Genomic DNA, 21443 nt, shown 5'->3' on the forward strand with positions numbered 1-21443 from the left:
ATGTCAAGTTTATTATTTATTTAATTAATCATGCACACTCGTCTAAGAGATTGCATACAAAGCGACGAGTGTACCAATCTCTCTTAGTGCAATCTCTCTTGCAAATCTCAAGTTATTCAGCGTCTTGAGGTTCGCCAATTTCTATAATAAAATGGTGCAAAAATTTCTCCATAGATGTCACTGTGGATGATGTTTGTTTGAATTCGCATTATAAAAATGTTAGTTTCGATTGTATTATTGTATACACTCGTTGCTTTGGAGCGATCTGTAAAGCCGAGTGTACAAGTTCGATAGAAATAATAAAATAAAAAATATATAAAAAAATATGTTGCACATTTTTGCAATCAAATAACCAATAATATTGATTGTCAAGGCATTTTAATTTTTTTTAGAATGTACAATTCTAAAAAAAAGTGTATAAGGAAAATAGAAACAAGATAAAAAATTATAGATATAATTTTTGATACTCTTGTATATATTCACAAATAAAATAACTAAATTTTTTTTTAATTGCAAAAATTCTCAGTAACTGAAAATTATTTCTTTTGTAATATAATTTTTACCAGAACGTACATTTCTTTAAAAGAAGAAATTACCTGTATTTTATTACCTGTATATTACTACCTGTATTTATACCTGTACCTGTATTTATACCTGACTATTATTACTTGTATTTATACCTGTATTTTTTACCTGCATTGTAGATATTTTTGATTCGCCTAACTTTGAGTGAACAATACATGAAAATATGTTTTATTTTAATTATTTCACACTACTTACCTATATTTCGCTTCTAGGCTCTTCTATGTGTACATTCATATACATCGATATTATTGATAGTGTAAATGTAATAATATAAACCTAGTTTTTAAAAAAACTCTTCTTTACTAGTGTTTGAACTTAAAAATACTTACACTACAACTAATTTCTGGGTCGGATTTACAAATTTGAGGCTATGTATGTATTCAACGACTGTCAAACGAAATCGATACGGCATCTCGCTTTGTCCAAAATTGCTCTACGTGCCTTTGGTGATATATGTACATAGATAAATTTAAGGAAGTAATTTTGTTAAGGTTATTATTTTGATTCATACGAGCACTATAACCTTCGTTGTTTTGTTGCAAAGTCCTCATTTGAAAGATTATGCAATCGCATGAGTCTCTTCCTCTCCATTTAATGAAATATCTTGATGTTGGGGATGACCTGAAAATGGCTTATAACTAGTATAATATACTGATCGTAAAAGTTCGGAATAGACTCTAGTAGTCCAAAACACAGATATGTAGGTGATAGTACAATCGCGCGTCATAGAAGGAATACAGAGCATCGGCCATCTCTTTATATAAACACATTTTATCATTAATTTTATAACCTTTTAGTGAAGCAAAAATATATATGAGAGATAATGACAGCCTAAAATGCAAATTTTATAAGATATAGTGTGAAAATGATAAAGTTAAAGGCGCTTAAACAATTAAAATCCGACAAAACGAGTGGAGGGTGAAAATTCAAACAAACAAGACTATTGGCAGATTGGCTTTTGGGAAAGTGGATCATCTTCTCCAAAATTTTTAATTCTTAAACGTGTTTATTACGATTATATTTCAACATCGACATAGCGAACCCAATTGAAATCTCTATCAGCGGCAAAATCTCGCAAAATGGCAAAGTTTCAAAGCGATCAGAGAAATGTAGAAAGATTGTCAGACCAATTGATTGACCCTGTAAAAATACCAGGAATTTATCGTCTTCTTAAATTAGCATTTGATTATAGTGAAAAACATGAAGATGTTTGCCTCACTTTTAATGATCTCATACATGATTTGCACAAGGGGTTACTATAAATTTATGTAGATGAATAAATGTGTTAAATCTTATATTATTATTTATAATACTTTAAATCAAATTGTATGCCTACCACGAGGTACTTACCTACTTATTAAATGTATACGTGAGGAGAGAAAGAGAGAGAAAATGTCTTTCGATTCCACCAAAGTACCATTTTGCAAGCTTACGATCGGCTGTGTGTGCGCTATCGTGGAAAAGCGATCGGCGAAAATTGTTTTTCCGGGATGAAAAATCGCAACGTATTGTTTGTACGTCATTAACGATCGATTTTGTCGACCGAACGAACGGCGATTTTCCCCTCAATCAGTCGACACTTGGGCGTTTTCCGATTGTTTGTTCGGGAAGAGGGGGGGGGGGGAACCGGAAGCGGGGAAGGGGGAACTATCGGAATCGAATGGAATTTTCCGACATAAACGACCCTATTTCCGCCAGTTAAGTGTCGGAGGATTTTCCACGATTGCCTTGATAAGTACATCAATCAACATTAACGAGAGTGTATTCAAATTTGTATTTTATTTACTAATAAAATATAATTAAGATTGAAAAAAATAAGAAAAGACAAAAATACAACCAGCGCATTATAGTCAATATTTACACATCGTCATTTTTAATTTAAAAATAATATAATTTATAATATTATCACAATTTTTCAGGTGGTGCTCGCTTAACGGAGACGCACGCTTGCGGAGGTCTGTCTATTTACATACAAATATCAAATTAATTCATAGAGACGATCGCGAGAGCAAATCTTCAACTTTTTACCAATGATTAATCTGTCCAACGTTTACACTACAAATCCGCATACTTCGAAATGTGTAAAATGTTTCGTCAGAATAATTATCGGGGTCCAAAGTGAAGTTGATGTTTGGCTCTCGCGCCCGGTAGTATAATAACAACTAACACAATAGATAAACATCAATGGACGCATTTAATTATATACAATTATAGAAAAATTAAAACTTGCTAATTATTATTCGTATATTCGCTCGACTTTTCTGCCTCGCAATTTCTCATCGCGCTTTTAAAAAGCAGTAAAAAAGAATAAATGAATCTGGCGCGTATTTTTCAGAGCGCGATGCTGTAGTATTCCTCGTGTGATGTTTACACCATCTGTTGGAATAACAATAAAAAAAATGATTAATGGTTGAGATATTATGATATTACGAGAGATGATGGGAGGGGAGATTGGGAAGGTGAGGAAGGAAATGAAGGGGAAGTGGCTCATATTAATAATTTACGATGTTGAAAGTTAACACTTAATTACGCACCGACTTCTGATTGCGAAACGTGCGTCATTAATCAATGATGCGTGTGCGATAGTGTTTCTCAAATCTTAAGATTTGGATAAAATAAACAATGAATAAAACAAATATCTAGATAATACGAGATAAATCTACTGGTATATATTTTGTCGAGCACAAAACATGCGTCAAAAGACGAATTCATATTCAAATCAAAATTCACTGATTCAAATAACTAATTGAATTCGATACCATACATATGTAAATATATTAAAAATAAAATAATATGTAATGTCATTATAATGTGAATTAAAACACTAGTAGTTTGACAATAATAAATTATTACTAAATTAGTTGTAATAAATGATAAGTTTATTTTGACAGTTGGTTCTTAATATGACATTCGAAGTTCAACTATGCATGAAAATATGTGATTGTTTTCTAATTTAAGATTTGTAATTTCAGACATATTTATATGTAAATTAAACTGTTCATCTGTTTTAAAGTTAATGTATTTAATAAGTGATATAAGAATTAATTTTTTTATAATTTATACTAAAAAGCAGCTTTCATCAATTTAAACCTCATCCATCTATTCGATCAATAAGAATGGTATAATAATGTTGCATGATTGATGAAAGAAAGTCACGGAAAATGATGCAAGCTATTTTCATTATATTTTTCAACGACATGACTTATTATAATTTCATAATAGCTTGATTTAGTTATAAAAATAGCCCACATCATTCTGAAATTGGCATTTCTATGATAGTTTTCTATTAATATTTCATCTTGATTTAATATTAAAGCAGCCACTTACTAACCAATATGCCAATTTAATGCTCAGAAATTTACTCGATTGCTTGATGAGTGTTGATACCAAAATTTAATTTAACAAACTAACACTATTCGACAATTTAAGCATGCAACTCATTGCTCAATAAATTGCCCAATGATTTCTCTCCTTTGATTTGTTAAAAAATTGTAATTCAAAACGAGTTTTACTTAAAAAAAAAAATGCCTTGAAATATCCATCTATCCAACTCTTCAATTTCTAACTTAATAAAAATAAAAAATAAAAAACCCAAAATAAAGTTTGAGAGCATCAACTTGCTCTACATAATTAACAATACACGAATCTATTATGTTCTAGTATGCAATTAATAAATTAGTTCAAACACATTTAGCACTAGAAACATTAGCGTCTCGACGTCGGTCCGCCATTTTGCAATCGATCGATTCTAATTCAAAAGACAACACGAAAATTCATACATCAAATATTAAATATCAAATAAGCAACGTCTTATTTGTATCGTGTGACATATTTTTTTCGATTTTCCCTTGCGTATAAATAGATAATGTTACATATCGTACAGATGTACGGGAATATTTACCGAAGTAACATTTGTCGTCATGTGCTATATACATATATAATATATTATATATGAGGACAAATGTTATATAGAGTTTATCGCGACGCATAAATCGTCCAATGGGTTAATAATATATTATACATTACGATTGTGCGAATAGTATATTTATGTTGAATTGTCAAATATTTCAACGAGAGGAGGGTGATTTATTCAATTTGCGGAAAAATACCGCGCAGGTAATAAATTACCGTTCTACTAGACGAAATTTTTATGTCTATTATCGTGATGCGGATGAAATAAATATGATGTCTTCTCACCTGAATTATATTGAAATTTATTCTTTCGAGCTGTTTTGAAGTGTTGTTCATTTTGCTCGGTTTCATTTTGATCGCGGTTTCCTCTTCGGTCCAATTCGGGATGGGCTTCTAAACGAAGAGCTGAAAAAGTAATTGAGTCTGTTTAATTTTAAATTAATAATAAAAGTATGAGGAATTGATAATTTCAATACAATTCCATTCCTTCATAATGTGCTACCTAAGAATTGTAAATGGGTTTTTGGGCTATTTTTCCTATTATGCTGTATATTAACATTAGAATAATATAATAATGATTACTAACAAAATTAAATTGAAATTATAGAATAGAAAATGATCAGTAGATCAGTAGCTATTAAAATATATATAAGATGTATTGTGAACATAATGTAGTAATAATAAAAAGCATTTAAAAATCAAAATCAAATAATGTGCTACCATATTTTGTTTACATATTACGTATATAGTCTTATCAACTAGCAAACGAATACAATATTTCTCTCAATGTACATTTCGATAGATATTTTGAATAAATTGAATACTACTTTAACTATACCTATATTAGTGTATAAAATTGAATATATTTTTGTACATTTGTCATTAAAATATATTTTATTAATTGAATCAATCATATAAACTCGTCTTCCACATCGCTCCAAAGCAACGAGTATACTTAAACGGATCAAGAAAAAACAAAATTATATATAAATACATAATTATTATTATATATTTTTTAAATTATATACGACATCTATGTATAGTCAAACATTGAAAAGTAGCATTGCAAACATTTATACAATACGATCCGTACAAGCATTTATACATACAATACGAATCATCCACAGATACATACATATATGGAGACAAATTTTTAACATTTTATTATACACACCGGCGAACCTCAAAACGCTGAATAATTTGAGATAGAAAAGTTTCAATGAAAATCAGAATAATTGGCAAACTCTCATTGGAAACGGTTGAGCGGGAATCACAAACCAATGTCTGGCCAGCAGCAACCAGTAGGACTTGAACCCGTGATCACTTTGTTCGAAAGCACTATATGCTAACCACATTTCAATGCTAATCAGAAAACTCAGCAAACTCTGATAGGAAACGATCGACTGATCAAACGATCACAAAGCAAGGTCTGGCCAGCAGCCACAAGTGGATCTCAAGCCCGTGACTACTCTGCTCGAAAGCATACTATGCTAACCATTATTTCACGTTGTTATAATATAAGTATGTATATTATAGCTTATTTTAAATCCAACATATATATGTACATAATATATACAGAGGTGTTAATTAATCATTTATATCGATTTGATTAATTATACAGATGTGTTTTTAGATTGATTTAATATTAAACTTTAGTTTAAATAAAATAAACAAAAATTACAAACACATAAATTAAGACTAAAACCGGACAAATTCAATTTAAATCATGGAAATTGGATGATTGATTGCATTCGATTTTTAACGATGAACTTATGCAATAATTTAACATTATATTTTACAGAAGAAACTTGTTTTATATTGTTTTGATTCACTATTCATACTTTTTAAATAAAATATCAGTATTTTAACCCACATTTATACAAAAATTAACCGTCAGTAAATAATTCCAACGTCAAGGAAATATGAAAGTAATTAAAAATTCCATCCTCGGAAGAAACAAGGAAATGGAAATGAGAAAATTACACAAAAGCGAACATTCCTACTGTGTTATTTGTGATTGAAATTTATGCACTTTCAAAACAACTACATACATAATTTAAAAGCAAAGAGGAAAGAAAACAAATAAAAAATTATAAAAGTGGAAAGAAACAGACTAATTTCAGAACGGAATAAAATTAACGAAAACCTCACTCCATTAATTTTACAATTAATATTATAATACCAAAGCGACTATTTAAACGTATCAACGTATCTCTGCCAACAGCACATTATCCCATAATCAGATTACCCCATTATAAAATAATACGACATTAATCGCGGCACATTTGCATACAAAACACACAAATCATTATACAAAAAATATAATATAAAAAAAAAACAAACCTTAACTCCAGGGGTGTCCAACCATCGTCGCCGACGACTCGTCACAACACACACACACACACATATAAAAAATCACACATCTCCAATCCAACCGATATATTTAGCAGCATCAGTATATACGACATATTCATTCAAATCGCACCCATTAGTATCGGGATCTCGCAATGAATTCGAAACGATCCCTCTCAAAGCCCAACGATTTCCCTGACGCATATAAAGTCCACCTCCAGAATCACCGTTGCATGGACCAGATCCGTCTTTATCCCCTGCACAAAGAGTCCTTTCAGAAGTCAGCTGGATAAATTCGGGACGAGAAGATCGACACTTTTCAGTACTGACTATCGGAATCCTGGCAACTCTCGGCTCTGGAGTTATTATGGTACCTCTTTCGTCCTTTCCCCATCCCACTACTGTGGCTATTTTTCCATAGACTTGCCCTTGATCTGTGCTACCTTTCCAAAGACACACAGGTCTTACATAATTCGTGAAAGAGACCGCTTGCATCATGACCAAAACTGCAATGTCTGCATTCAAGATAACCCCTTCGTCATAGTCCTTTCTAGTCTTAACACTTCGCACAGACTTAGTCACCGCAGTTTCTTCAGTCCAATCCTGCAAGTTATAAACACCCAGCCTCACTACGATCTGATTCGGAAGCACGTCAGTCCTATTCTTGGTCTTTACACAATGAGCGGCAGTCACAACCACACGATCCGATACTAAATTTCCAGCACATACGAAATCCAATCCTCGGATCCTTTTCATGAAGATCGCAACGAGCCAAGGCCAGTCTTCTTTGGATGTAGCATCGCCTCCTACAACCAAAGGATTGATGCTTGAAGTCGTTCCGCAGATTCCGTGATCGTGAAGTAGCGGATTGTAGTTTGAAGGCTGTGGAGGCTTCGGCTTGAAGTTTATAGTAGTAGTCTCAGGCGCGTCAAATCTGTTCTCAACACTGGAATCTTTTTTTAACGGGATCGGTTTGCTGTATACTAGTTTGTCTTGAGGCGAATTTTTCAAAGCAGATTCTCCAGAATGTAACGTGTGCTCTAAATCGATAGCTGTCACCAATCTTCCAACACTGACAGGCCCCGAACAAATCAAACGGTTGTCGAAGACGATGCTGACCATGTCAGGTAGCGGGATGGGCAAAGGAAAGTGCACTTTATATTTGATAGGCCACTTTTTTTCGATTCTCTCCAGGATCATGGATCTCTTCTCTCCCAGCTCAATCTTCCCGACATAGTCTGTAGCGAGTTGCGCTTTTATAGACATGCGAACTTTAACTGTCATCTGAGATCCGTAAGGCGGCGGATTAGGTGCTTCAATCACTCCGTACCATTTGTATCCGTCACTTTCGTAATAATAAACATCCGGACAAGGGGATGGAGGAGGTGTTTGACACGCGGCAAGTTTGAGAAGCACTGTGATTAATACTAAAATTTCGTTTAAATCCATCGCAAAGGTAATGTACAGGTACGCGCCGTTCGACCGTTCGTCGCAGACTGACCACTTGTCAAATCGACGTACCTGATGTTATCTAAATTGCTATTGTTGCGGAATTCAAAGTCCATTAGTTGGTTGTTATTATTATAATAGACAGTGCAGTGTTGCAAATTTTAACACCGTTGTTGCATTTTTTGCAGCGTGGATTTTAACACTTTTGGGCCGTAATCGAGTGCGTAGTTTTATGTAGGTATGACTGAACGATTTTGTTGATTATTTGTTTTAATATAAATTTAAATGAATTACCAGGCATTGCTCAGGCGGGTGAGGATGTGTATGGAGACAATTTGACTACATGTTTCATACCTGGAGTCAAATTGATTTAATTTATAATACTATGACAGAGTAAACCTAAATTAAGTGGAATTTAACAGACTTTCTGTTTGTTTTTGTATAAAACCCTTCAAATTCCGGATTCCAAACCCTAAATACAATTTTAGATCTAAAATACTGTGTACTGTGAGATTTTATACCAAAATTTGATAGTCCGAAGTCAAAAACTGGTGTTTCTTTTATGATAGCAAACTTACATTAATTTTTATATAGATTGTTTTTGAAGTGATAAAAATGTGAATTTGATTTTTAATACATATGTATCTGTCAGATATATCATATCTGTAGTGGTGATTTTTTTTAATTGCCTCTTTGGTTCGATTCTGTTATTGCTTGGTGAATAAATTAAAAATTAAAAATACACTTGTGAATGTTTAGCGTATAAATCTGTGCTAAAAGTTTTATAGCTGTAGTGTTGTGTTTTTTTTTTAAACAAATGCTCATGTCAGTGATAAATTTAATAAAAAGCATGTGGTATTTAAAAATATTAATATGAACTGCAATATATTAAGTATAACTTAATTATATAAACACTGATAAAAAATTATGATGTTTTTCCTCCGTTTGTTATAAATCAGAACGCTCGGTATATATTTACATATCTTTTTGTCAAACAGTTCAAAGGAAAATATACCAATTATTTTGGCAAATCATTGAATTGACTAACCTTTAATAATATTTGATATGTACTTCGCCTGAAAATCAAAACACAACTACGTATATATGTTTGTACTTAATAATGCGATCAAAGCCTATAAAACGCTTATAAAATCAATTTTACGCCTATTCATACATATTTACGCATGTACTTTGACAGCAAACAAATTTCAACCGCCTATTATTCGTACATTTTACGATACAAATTTAATTAAAAAGTAATAAAAATCTTAAAAGACAACGTTGGATGTATACGTGTTTGTATAATAAATATATGCAAATTAAAATAAACATATTAATTTCTTAAATCTTATGTTCAAACATATTATCTTCATTAATTCTATTTTCTATATAATAATACACTAATAATAATTAATAAGTATTAAGCTTACTAAAATTTGTTTATTATTATTCATTCAAATATTAAAAAAAAAATACGGCTTAGTTCATCTTTTCGATTACCCTTTCAATTACTATTAAGCTGCGTCCAAATTAGGATACATTCACGCACACGGAGACACACTGACATGTTTACACCCACGCGCACGGAGACACAAAATGTGCACGAGTGTCTTTGAAAACTTTGTATCTCTTTATTCCACAGATGATGGATAGCTTGTCTTCGTGTGTCTCCGTAAGTTAATTGTGTATCTGTGTGTCAGTGAGCGTCTCATGTCTCCGTATCTGTCAGCGCATTCTGTATCCATGTTCTGTAGATGATGGAAATTTGTGTCTCCGTGTCTTTAGTAGCGCCTGAAGGCGCACACACACACAGAATCATACGGCACGGTATGTCTAGGTAGATTCAAGACTCTCCATAAGCGCCTTGTGTCTCCATGAATACTTTGTGTCTCTATATATTTGGGAGCGTCATGTGTCTTTTTGTTTTGAAATTGATAGAATATGTGTGTCTCCACATGTACCTTGTGTATCTATAAATAATGGAGCGTTTGTGTCTCCGCGTGTCTTCGTATCGCAAGTAATAGAACGATATCTCTATGAACAGCATACGTATCAGTGTCTCCGTGAGCGCTGTATGTTTTCTCAAGCGCCTTGTGTATCCGTGTCTACGTAAGCGCTTTGTGTCTCTGTGTCTTTGGGAGCATCTTATATCTTTATACGTTGCAAATTATGGAATGTTTATGTCTCCGTAAGTGCTTTGTGTCTCGTTGTTTTGCTGGTGATGGAACGATTGTATCTCCATGAACACTGAATGTATCAGTGTGTCTCCGTGTGTTCTTGAATCCCTGTCCCTTTGTGCACCGTGTATCTCCGTGTTAGCACTTGTGTCCTAATTTGAATGGGTCATTGTATTATTTATTTATTTATTCAATCGAACATGTACACTCTCCATTACAGATCACTCAAAAGCGACTAATGTAATAATACAGATCAAGAAACACTACATTCATACATAGATTATATATAAATACATAATTATTATTATATATTTTTACATTGTATACGACATCTATGGTTAAAAATTGCAAAGCAGCATTGCAAGCATTTATACAATACGTCATTACGATCAACACAATCATTTATACAATGCGAATTCAGACAAACACCATCCACAGAGACATCTATGGTCAAACATTGCAAAGTAGCATTGCAACCATTTATACAATGCGAATTCAGACAAACATCATCCACAGAAACATCCATGGTCAAACATTGCAAAGTAGCATTGCAAGCATTTATACAATACGAAATACAAGCATTTATACAATGCGAATTCATTCAAACATCATCCATAGCGACATATTTGGTAAAACATTGTGAAGTGGCGTTGATACCATTTATACAATACGATCAAAACAATCAATTCAAGCATTTATACATTGCGAATTCAGATAAACATAATCCACAAAGACATCTATGGAAAAAAATTTCACCACTTTTTATTATACAAATCGGCGAACCTAAAGACGCTGAATAACTTGAGATTTAGGAAAGGAGATGCCAATTTTACAGGAATGTTACTGTTTCAATGCAAATCAAATAAATTGAAAAATCTGACAGGAGCCACCTGAAGTCACATAACCAAGGTCTGGCCAGCAGCCACTAGTGGAGATCAAACCGTGACCATTCTTCTCGAAAGTATAGTATGTTAAACACTAGTCCATGCTTCTTTTTACTAGCCTCTTCTTAATTCGCTATCGATTTTTTTGTCTGACGAAATTTGGGTTCTTATCCGATCGTTTTCAAACTTTGCCATTTTGCTCGGTTTGATCATCGATGGGTTTGCTACAAATGGTTGCAAACCACGCGGCTGCATGCTCATTTCGATTGAATTTTGACTGTTTGAATTTCAGCATGTACGAAAGAAGAGATGACATTTCGACATACATTGATGATTGGAAATTCTTAAAATTGAGTTGGATCTTTCTGGCAAGTTTAAAATGGCAAAAGCCGAGACAAAAGTATGAAATAAGCTTATTGTAAAAAACTAAATGTATGTAAGCTTATTGTAAATCATATTAACAATTAGATACAACATAACTTATTATTGAATACTTATCTCGCAGATAAAACTCAGTGAAGAGATATACTTTTAACAGTGAAATGTCAGATCTGACATATTTGGCCAAAAATCAATATATATCGTGTATTACCTTACAAGAAGCTACACGCCAAATTTGAAATTTATATATACATATGAGAGTTAAAACTATAAATATTTATATATTAAAGATAACGAGAACCTATAGAGCAAATTTTATAAAATATAGAGTGAATTATAGGCGTTTAAACAATTAAAATCTGATATGGCCATATCACGGCGAAAAGGTTGAAGATAGATTATGGTAGCTTGCAAGACGTCACCGTAACCAAAATTGTGGATATTTGATACGCATTGTATACGATATTTTATCTCCAACGTAATGGCAGACGATACATTAACGTATATTGATGACCAATAGCAATATTGCAAAATATGAAAACGATCGGATAAGAGATAAGAGATATAAAAAAAATGACCCCTTACACGAAAACCATGTGAACTGTATTAGAGGTAAGTAATGAGCATGCGGAGCGAATATATATTATTGAACTGTAAAGCTGCATAAAAGACGACACACGAATTTATAGCGTAAATATACATACATATTCTCTATAATGTTAATTTGACTTTTTCGAATTATCTTGGACAATTTTAACGACCGGCGAAAAGTCATGTGATGTTTGCACAGATCAAGATGAAAAAGGAAAGGAGACAAACACACGCACACTTCACAAATCACCGTTTTATCGGTCGTAACCGTTCGAAAAGTGGGTAAATATGAATACGACGAATTTTATTCCACACTTCGAAAGTGTGATATACGACTGGGGGGGGGGGAGGAAATTTACGACGCTGAATTCCCGGAAAATCGACGAAGAATTTTCACAGTGTGAGATTTGTCCCGTGTGCAACCGGCTGCATCCGAAACGGTCTTAATCGAATTAGTGGACGGAACGGCGTTTGCGGAATTTTGCAAAATTTTTATTTGAATTATGAATTGCGTCAACGAACTAATGAATACGAAAATTTGTCTAAATTTTTTCCATCTCGACTTTCCACAGCTGCTAGATTCAATTCGCTGTTGCTAAATTTACATACGCTTTCTGCGGTTTGCAAACTTTGCGAAATCGTGATTCGATTGTCAAGAATGCGTGATGGTAATTAGCTAATGAGACGTTTAATGGTGTGATACTGATGTCTATATAGGCGACCTTGAATGAATGAATTGAATTTGTGATTTAAAAAATAATTATGATGACCTTTGCCTTGGTGATTAACTGCAATGTTGCCTTATCATTGCGATGCTAACATTATATAAATTAGAATTTATGATATATATACGCTACCACTAAGCCAGCAGTTTGTCTTAGTGGTAGCGTATATATTTAGCACCACTGAGGTCAAAGGTTCAAGTCCTTGCCATCTGCTGGTTAGATTTGGGGGTTTTGTGACTCCAAATCGATCGTTTCTCTATCAGAGTTTGCCAATTTTATCTGATCATTGCTGAAACGGTTCCTGAAAATTGGTAAAATCTATTCCTGTTGTCACAAAATCTGCCTGTGTATAATTTGTAATAATTATACACAGTAATCTGAAATCTATAGATATCTCTATAGACATCTCTATAATTTCGTATTTATTATATGTATAAAAATTTTACACAAAAAAAAAATCTAAAAATAATCCATAGATGTCTCTACGATTATTATTTCTGATTAATTGTTATATGCTATATATTCTGATTGTATATGTATTACTGTATTTTTGATTTCTGATTGTTTATGTATTCTGTATTTCGTTAAAGTACACCCGTCGCATTGGAGCAAATCTGTAATGACGAGTGTATATTGATTTGTAACAATAAAAAATAAAAATAAAAATAAATATTTATAAAACGAATGGACGTATCAATGTGCGACTATGCTTTATATATAAATAAGTATATAAAAACATCGTAGAGTTGCTAAAAAAATACATAGGATAATATCAAGTAAATTTTGTATGACTTTAACACGAATAATTAATACCTACATTAATTAAATAGTAAAAAAAACCACCAAGAATCGATATTGGATACAAAACCAACCAAAATCTCAAGATAAATATAATTATAGAATTCTTTATTCTGGCCCTATTCATTTAAGATTAGGTTGGATAGGTTCGGTATTATTCAGTCTCAGTGTCAAACGCGAGAACTGAGACAGTGAGACCGCATTTTAAAGTAAAAACGTGAAGGTAGATCGCATACTTAAGTAGATATGTGCAGGTAGACCGCATACTAACGTGGCAGCGATTGATAAGTTTCCGCTCCAGTCATGTTTTTTGTTGCTCAGTGTAATTGAACGAAACATGAATACGATGCATTCATTCATCCTTTTAAAAACTTAGCCCTTTTCAATTACCTGTAAACCCATTACGATCAGATAAAGTGACAGTTGCGGCCTTTTTTAACACAAACGGCATAAAACAATACCGGCAGGTATAAAACCACTTTGTGAAAAAAGCACCTGTCTCGAAAGTTATATTATACCTAGAATTGTACATTCAAATGCGCATAGATCGCTATCTATCAATATGCATTTTTTTTTTCATATAAAAGCTATTTTTTAACCACTCCGTTTATTGCGAAATTTCCGCAACAGAGAAGACATACATACATACGTATACAAAGTGTCTACGGTGCGATATTTTGATGATGGAAGCGTCCAATTTCCGGCGCGTCATTATTATACGAGAATGGATCCCGTTGCCTTTTCATAATGAAAAAAATTACTGTTGGAAGTGGAAGAAGTGGCAAATTTCGCAGGTAATTTCAAAACTTCGTCGCGCGAAAACGGTTGACGGCCTCTGTCCGGAGACGACGCAAACTTTTCGCTATTACATCTAAATAATCGTACTATATATCTGCATAATTGTATTATTCGTCACAATAATGTATCATTTCGTGCCTGCTCTGGGTGGCTAGCTCAACGTACGACGGTTGATGTTCATTTTTATTTTTTTTTTGTTCCCGTTCCCGTTCCTATTCGCGTTCCCGTTCCCGTTCTCGTTCCCGTTCCCATTTGTCGGAAAAATGCAGACAGCGAACACATTTGAAATTATTCAATTTAAAATAATAAAAAAGTTTGTTTATTATTTTACCCTAACAACGCAGATCGCGACGCGAAAACATTTGAAATTATTGCGTTGCAATGCCACTCATTCCCGTTTTTCCCGTTTCCGTTCTCGTTTTCGGGCGATTTTTTTGATATTTGCATTTTTTGTATAATATGTACTTACTTTAAATACAATGCACAATGTTTTGTATAATACTTAATTTAAATACAATGCACAATTTTTTGTATAATACTTACTTTAAATACAATGCACAATGTTTTGTATAATATCTATTTGGTATTTCCCTACATCAATTCAGGTCTAACATCAAGAGAATCTTGACCGATTGATTCATTTCTTCTCCTATTCTATTTTATAACCTTTTTCCAATATTTTTATACTTTAGTTTAGTTATGTAATGTGCTATTTAATCATGTAATAGCTTTCATTCTTTTCCTTTTCATTTGTTTATTTTGTGTTTACCTTTTTCATTTTTTTTATATTTGTAAATTTCAATTTCTTCTTATATTCTATTTTATAACCTTTTTCCAATATTTTAATACTATAGTTTAATTATGCAATGTTCTATTTTCTCATGTTATAGCCTTTATTCTTTTCTTTTTCATTTGTTTTCCTTATATTTATCTTTTTCATTTTTTTTATAATCTTTGTAAAAATCTGTTATTGGACTCGGATGTTACATATATTATATATTTACTATTTGTTTTTTATACATATCTATGTACATTCTGTTGTCTGTTGATTTTTCAATAAATAAAATTATACTTACTTTAAATACAGTACAATGTTTCACCATAGATGTCGTGTTTAATTTAAATATATAAATGGGTGCATACCTGTAAAATAAATAAATAAATGTAAGTAATATGTTTGGCCACAATGGAACTTTGATCACTATGTTATGCTACTGGGTATAAAAAAAGAATATGTGTATTTCTGTATTTATAATATGCTTGTATATTCCCTGATATAAAGTTTCAATCGAATTGGAAAGTTAAAAAAGTCATTTTTAATATTAAAAAATTGGATGAATGGTGGCTGATATTGATTGAAAAAATCAAACTGTTCTTTACGACGTATTTCAGGATCGGATTCGGGCCCGTGAAATAATAAGTTTCCCGGAAACGGTCATATTTTCCGATAAAAACGGGAATATACGATCGGACGATAGGAATGTGCTTGGGCGAAAGTGGGGAGGGGGGCGCGGAAGCGATTCCGTTCGCAAATTAGATTATTTACCAACCCTTCGGGGTGCGGATAACCCCTCGCTGAATAATTCATAGCTCCTGCAGGTGCAGGGTTGAGCCACCCCCGTGGGATAACTATATTTGTTCGGGTAGAGAACGGGGGGCAAATAGTGGATTAATGTGTGAGTTTGCGCTCGTTCACACGTTTAATAAAATGCTACTTCATACATTATAAAATACTAGTCTTTTGCCCGTTGATATTTCAGTGTGTGATTTTTACTTTTCTTTTTTGAAAAAGATTTTGCAATATATGTACTTACGTATGCAAAATACATTAATTCGATGCCCTGAATAAAACTGACTTTGTGGTTCGGTGCAAATAATATATATAAAAACGGACGCAATGTGTGTTTGTATGTGGCAGACGCGTGGAGACACAGCCAATCAGAGTCACAGAGGCGCACAGCCAATCAAATTCAAGTGTCGAGGAAACGCGGGAAGCAGAGAAGTCAACCAGCAGTGTGGTCTAGTGGTGAATGTTGAATTATTTCGTAATTGATGTTACGAGTTCGATTCCCCGCTAAGTCTCGTTGTTGGCCAGACCTTGATTTGTCTAGGTCGATCGTTTCTTATCAGAATTTGCCAATTTTTTTGATTTTCATTGAAACGATTCTTGTAAAATTGGCGTTTCCTTCCCAATTTTCTGTTGCGAACCTTTAGTTATTGTTATATCTCAGGTTTCGCCATATTGCTCACCGCAGATGTCTCTGTGGTTGTTTATCGAATATAAAAAAAAATCGTATTGTTACATGAAAGCTATTCATCGTTATTTATCGTATTAATACGATGTTTGCAATATATGTATACTGACCATAGATGTCAGATATTTAGATTTACATGTATCTATGTAGTAATTATGTGGACCAGGAAGGCGCATTTGGGGTTTACCTGTTAAATTTGGTATACTAAATATTATTAATTTTGGCCTTCCTGGTATATTTGTATATATGTACATATGTAAAAATATGTATGTAAATAAAAATAAAAAATAAAATGATGCTTTTGAACAAAGTGGTCAATGGTTCAATCCCACTGACTGCCGCTGGGTAGACCTTGGATATGTTGTTACGTGGTTTTATCATATAAAAGATTTAAAAATCAATTTGACTTACATATAGTTTGGCGTGGTTTTGTTGCCGAGAAATTTTTGCTGGGGCGGTTTTATCGGCGCGTGGTTTTGACGCCTCACTGTTATGTCGGGGCGGTTACGTCGGGGCGCTTTTGACTCTCGCGCTTATGTCGGGGTACCTGTTTAATATTGAATGAATTCATTGAACTTTGTAGGTGGACTTAAAATATATAAAATATTTCGCCGGTTGATATTTAAACAAGTTATTTTATAAAAACATAGTTACGATATACATATGCGAAACTACATATACATACATATGTAAAAAGTATGTAGAAGATTTACCAAAATGAAAATTTAATTCAATAATATGTACATACGTACATATCATGCATAGCACTATTATATAAAGAGTCGAGGGAAAGTTTGCTTCGCTCAATGCAGTTGCGACCAAAACTTGTGAATTTTCCAAGGAAAAGCTGTTCTCATGGCACACTCTAGTCAAGGCTATCTGCATCACGAGTTTTTATATAATATATGCAACTTTGTTTTTCGCAATCAATATAAACGTTTGCAGGTGATTTTTCTGCATATTTAAATATGTAATAAATTTGATGCTGCGTTTTATGTTTTCTTTTTTAAGTGGGTTTTATTGCTTATTAACGAGGAGAGTGTTGATTTTTAGAGTGCTTTCGTTTTGAAAATGTATGTTGCTATTTGTTTTGTTGATTTTATTCGATGGTTATATAATAAAGTTATATTATTCATCTGTATGTTGACAATTTAAGATTTAGAATAACCCATTACTGAAACCAACCAGTATACTTACATACATTATCTATTACGGACTCGTTTTGGTTTGCTTATTCCATATTGTAAACAGTTGTGTACTAATTGGTAATTAAATTATCACAATAAATCGGAATGTTCCAGAATATACAAATGTGTGGACATATATTTAAATGTATATGTAATTTCATATTACATTATTATAATAAAATAAAATAAAAAGTTTCAATATCGAGAACAAACTATTCTACATAATAAGTAATTCTACAAGCAAATTTAAATTAAATAAATATAAATATAGAATGTTATAAATATGTATACATATCAATAATACGTATGTATTAAGTAAGAAATTATAATTTTATGTAATAATACCTTTTAAATTTGTAAATATTTTGAATATCTAATATAAAAAATTACCTGTCCAATTTTTCTCACGTCATTTTAGACAGAATATTTAAATTGATAAATTCACCAAAAAATACTAAATAGTTCGCTTGGTTCAAAATTAGAACCGATTAAATTTGGCGTTCGAAAAATCAGTTATTTTCAACATTTTCGTATTAAATTATTATTACAAAACAAAAACAATAAAATTCAATTCAATATACAATAGCATTATGAGCAATGAAACTTATTAGCCAGTTATCAATTATGACTTTAAAATTAAACTGACCGCAATTTTTTTTCATTGAAATGGAAAGAGTTTGCCAATTTTTACATACCTACTTTGCATTTCACATGGTTTTCGTTTAAATGGTAATTTTTTATATCTCTTATCTCTTATCTTTATATCTCTTATCTTATAATTTTTATATCTCTTATCTCTTATCCGATCGTTTTCATACTTTGCCATATTTCTCATTTTGGTCATCAATATACGTTAATGTATCGTCTGCCATTACGTTGGAGATAAAATATCGTATACAACGTGTTTCAAATTTCGAGCCCGTTTACTTGCCTATATAGAACTTTCAGGATTTGTTGTATGCATGTCCGGGAAGATTACTGTGAAAAAAAACCTCTTAATTATAATATTCGTAATCACGATTTTATTGACTCGAAAGTATGAAGCGCCATTGTGTAGTCTAGGAATTGTGTTTGTTAGTAACCACGTTAACAGGTTGGTTTATGACGACACGACGATGAAGAGACGTTACTCCACGGCTTTGAGCTCCAACCATCACTCGAAACGGGAACGGGAACGGGAACGGGAACGGGAATGGGAACGGGAAAGGGAACTGGAACGGGAACGGGAATTTCATGCCTTATTGTAGCATTGCAACGCATGCTGGGTTCAGCTTTTTTATATATTTATTTTACTTTAACTGTATAGCACATTTGTCAAAGAAATTTTCAAATGAAATTTCAGCACAAATTTTTTTACCTACTTTTTTCAGATGCTCAGAATTTAATTTCTCATGGGATAAACAGCATACATATTATAATATTATGCAAAAAAAAAATTAATTTCTGTCTATTTTTAAACGTTAGTCGTCAGCAAAGCTATGGGTGCGATTTTCCTGAAACGTTCAATTTTCAGCAACGCGTTTAGAATAAATTAATTCCGTCACGCGTACGGATAACTGTCAACCGTGTCACAAATAAACTTATTTCGAAATAGAAAAGCGAAAATTGAAACATTTCAATTCACAAACACGTGCGATATTAACCCGACGTTCGTCTTCATTTAAAGAGATATATGCCTGTTAAAATATTTTTATCACCGCTGGTAAAGTTTAACGAAGCGGTTACTTTTTCACGTGGTTCTATTTAAGTTAACATCCCTATTGACGTGGTTCAAATATTACAATCAATTTTTGAAGCAATTCTGCATTGACCATTTTCTTGAAATATTACGGTACACATGCGGAATCCCGATTGATTTTTATTTTTAAATGCTTTTTATTATTACGAAATTATGTTTACAATACATCTTATATCTATTTTAATAGCTACTGATCTACTGATCATTTTCTATTTTACAATTTAATTTAATTTGGTTAGTAATCATAGTATTATATTATTCTAGTGTTAATCTACAGCATAATAGGAAAAAGAGCTCAAAAACCTATTTACAATCTTTATCGGAATCCCGATGAAAATGCAATTTTCTATCAACAATTGACCTGACCCATTCCCTTCCCGTGACGACGCTTTTTACAGGTCAAATTTTGTGACGACTCACTTTTGGGAGCTGATTTTTTTACATTTTTGCACATATACACACTTTTTATAATTATATCTAAATTTGAGATGATTCTTCTATGTTTATATTTGATAACAATACAATATTACATCAAAATTAAGGCTGTACTTCCCCTTCTACATCAAAGCTATTTACAGGTCAAATTTTGTAGTCAATGTTTTTACCGGATTGATTTTTTTGAAATTTTACACATGCATATACATATATACCCATTTTTGATAATTCTATCCCAACCATTCTTTTATAAAAGTAAATAGGTCAAAGATTGAAACAGCTTTTGACTAATTTCTACCATGGAGATTTTTGACTTACTTCTACAATACAATTTTTGACTCAATTCTTTTTGAAATTTGGCACACATATGTATGTAAGTATGTATGTATATACATATATATTCGATGAATATACAATATTCCATCATAATTTAGGCCGTACTTCCCCTCCTCCGACAAAGCTATTTACAGGTCAAATATTGTAATCAATGTTTGGATCACTTTTACCGCGCTGATTTTCTTGACATTTTTTACATACCAATTTACCTATTTTTGGTAGTTCTATAAGATGATCCCCACCCTTTCTTTATAAAAGTAAATATGTCAAATCTTGAAACAAATTTTGACTCATATCTTTCATGGATATTTTCGACTATTTTTTTTGCACACATGATTATCGATTTATATTTATAGTTTTGATCATTGTGGCATTAGGTGAGGAACTAAATGTGCTACAATGATCTACATCAGATTATAAAGAAAAAATATGATTAAAAACAAAAGTAAAAACATCAAATAAACAGAATACACACACACACGTGGGAGAATTTCTTGCATCCACATCTAGCACCAATATATGCTATATTGCATCATAATATGAAAACCAGCAACGTGGACTATGTTGTATTGAACTATGTACTGTGTACTATGTAGTATATTGTTTTCAATTTTTGATTAACTTCTATGTACGTATTCTATCTAAAAATTCCTCTCAAAAGAAGTGAAATCTTTACTTTAACCCACTTTTATAGAACCTATATACGAGTACATATGTATTGTCTTGAAATTTTGCTACACACTGGTATCTGTTTACTATAATTCATATTTATTTTTACGTATTTTACGCATTTTTCAAATATTCAAAGCAACCAAAGTGAATCTTTAAAAAGCCGCTTTA

At 32.3% G+C, this 21443-nt stretch overlaps 3 protein-coding genes across 5 annotated transcripts in view; 2 read left to right on the plus strand and 1 right to left on the minus strand.

The window, feature by feature from the left end:
- LOC143909277 (uncharacterized) overlaps window positions 1-5190 on the plus strand; it is a 35485-nt gene extending 30295 nt beyond the window's left edge. Inside the window, exon 2 of the mRNA XM_077427186.1 lies at window positions 5105-5190. The gene's annotated coding sequence lies outside the window, so the exon portion shown is untranslated. The remainder of the gene's footprint in view (window positions 1-5104) is intronic.
- Window positions 1-21443, plus strand: part of LOC143909282 (uncharacterized) — a 464755-nt gene that overhangs the window by 175528 nt on the left and 267784 nt on the right. For 2 of the 3 annotated variants that reach the window (XM_077427196.1, XM_077427195.1), the window contains exon 3: window positions 2505-2540. The exons of the other annotated variant lie outside the window; for it this stretch is intronic. In XM_077427196.1, coding sequence (XP_077283322.1) covers window positions 2505-2540 — 36 coding nt within the window. The remainder of the gene's footprint in view (window positions 1-2504; window positions 2541-21443) is intronic. 3 annotated transcript variants of the gene reach the window in all.
- LOC143910028 (serine protease gd-like) lies at window positions 4791-8298 on the minus strand. The gene is made up of 2 exons (XM_077428366.1): window positions 6841-8298; window positions 4791-4902 (listed from the first exon to the last, which is right to left on the minus strand). Exon 1 carries the CDS (start codon window positions 8296-8298, stop codon window positions 6913-6915), a length of 1386 nt encoding a protein of 461 aa, XP_077284492.1. The 3' UTR covers window positions 4791-4902; window positions 6841-6912.

Source organism: Arctopsyche grandis, chromosome 3, assembly GCF_051622035.1.
Source record: "Arctopsyche grandis isolate Sample6627 chromosome 3, ASM5162203v2, whole genome shotgun sequence".
NCBI lineage: Eukaryota > Metazoa > Arthropoda > Insecta > Trichoptera > Hydropsychidae > Arctopsyche > Arctopsyche grandis.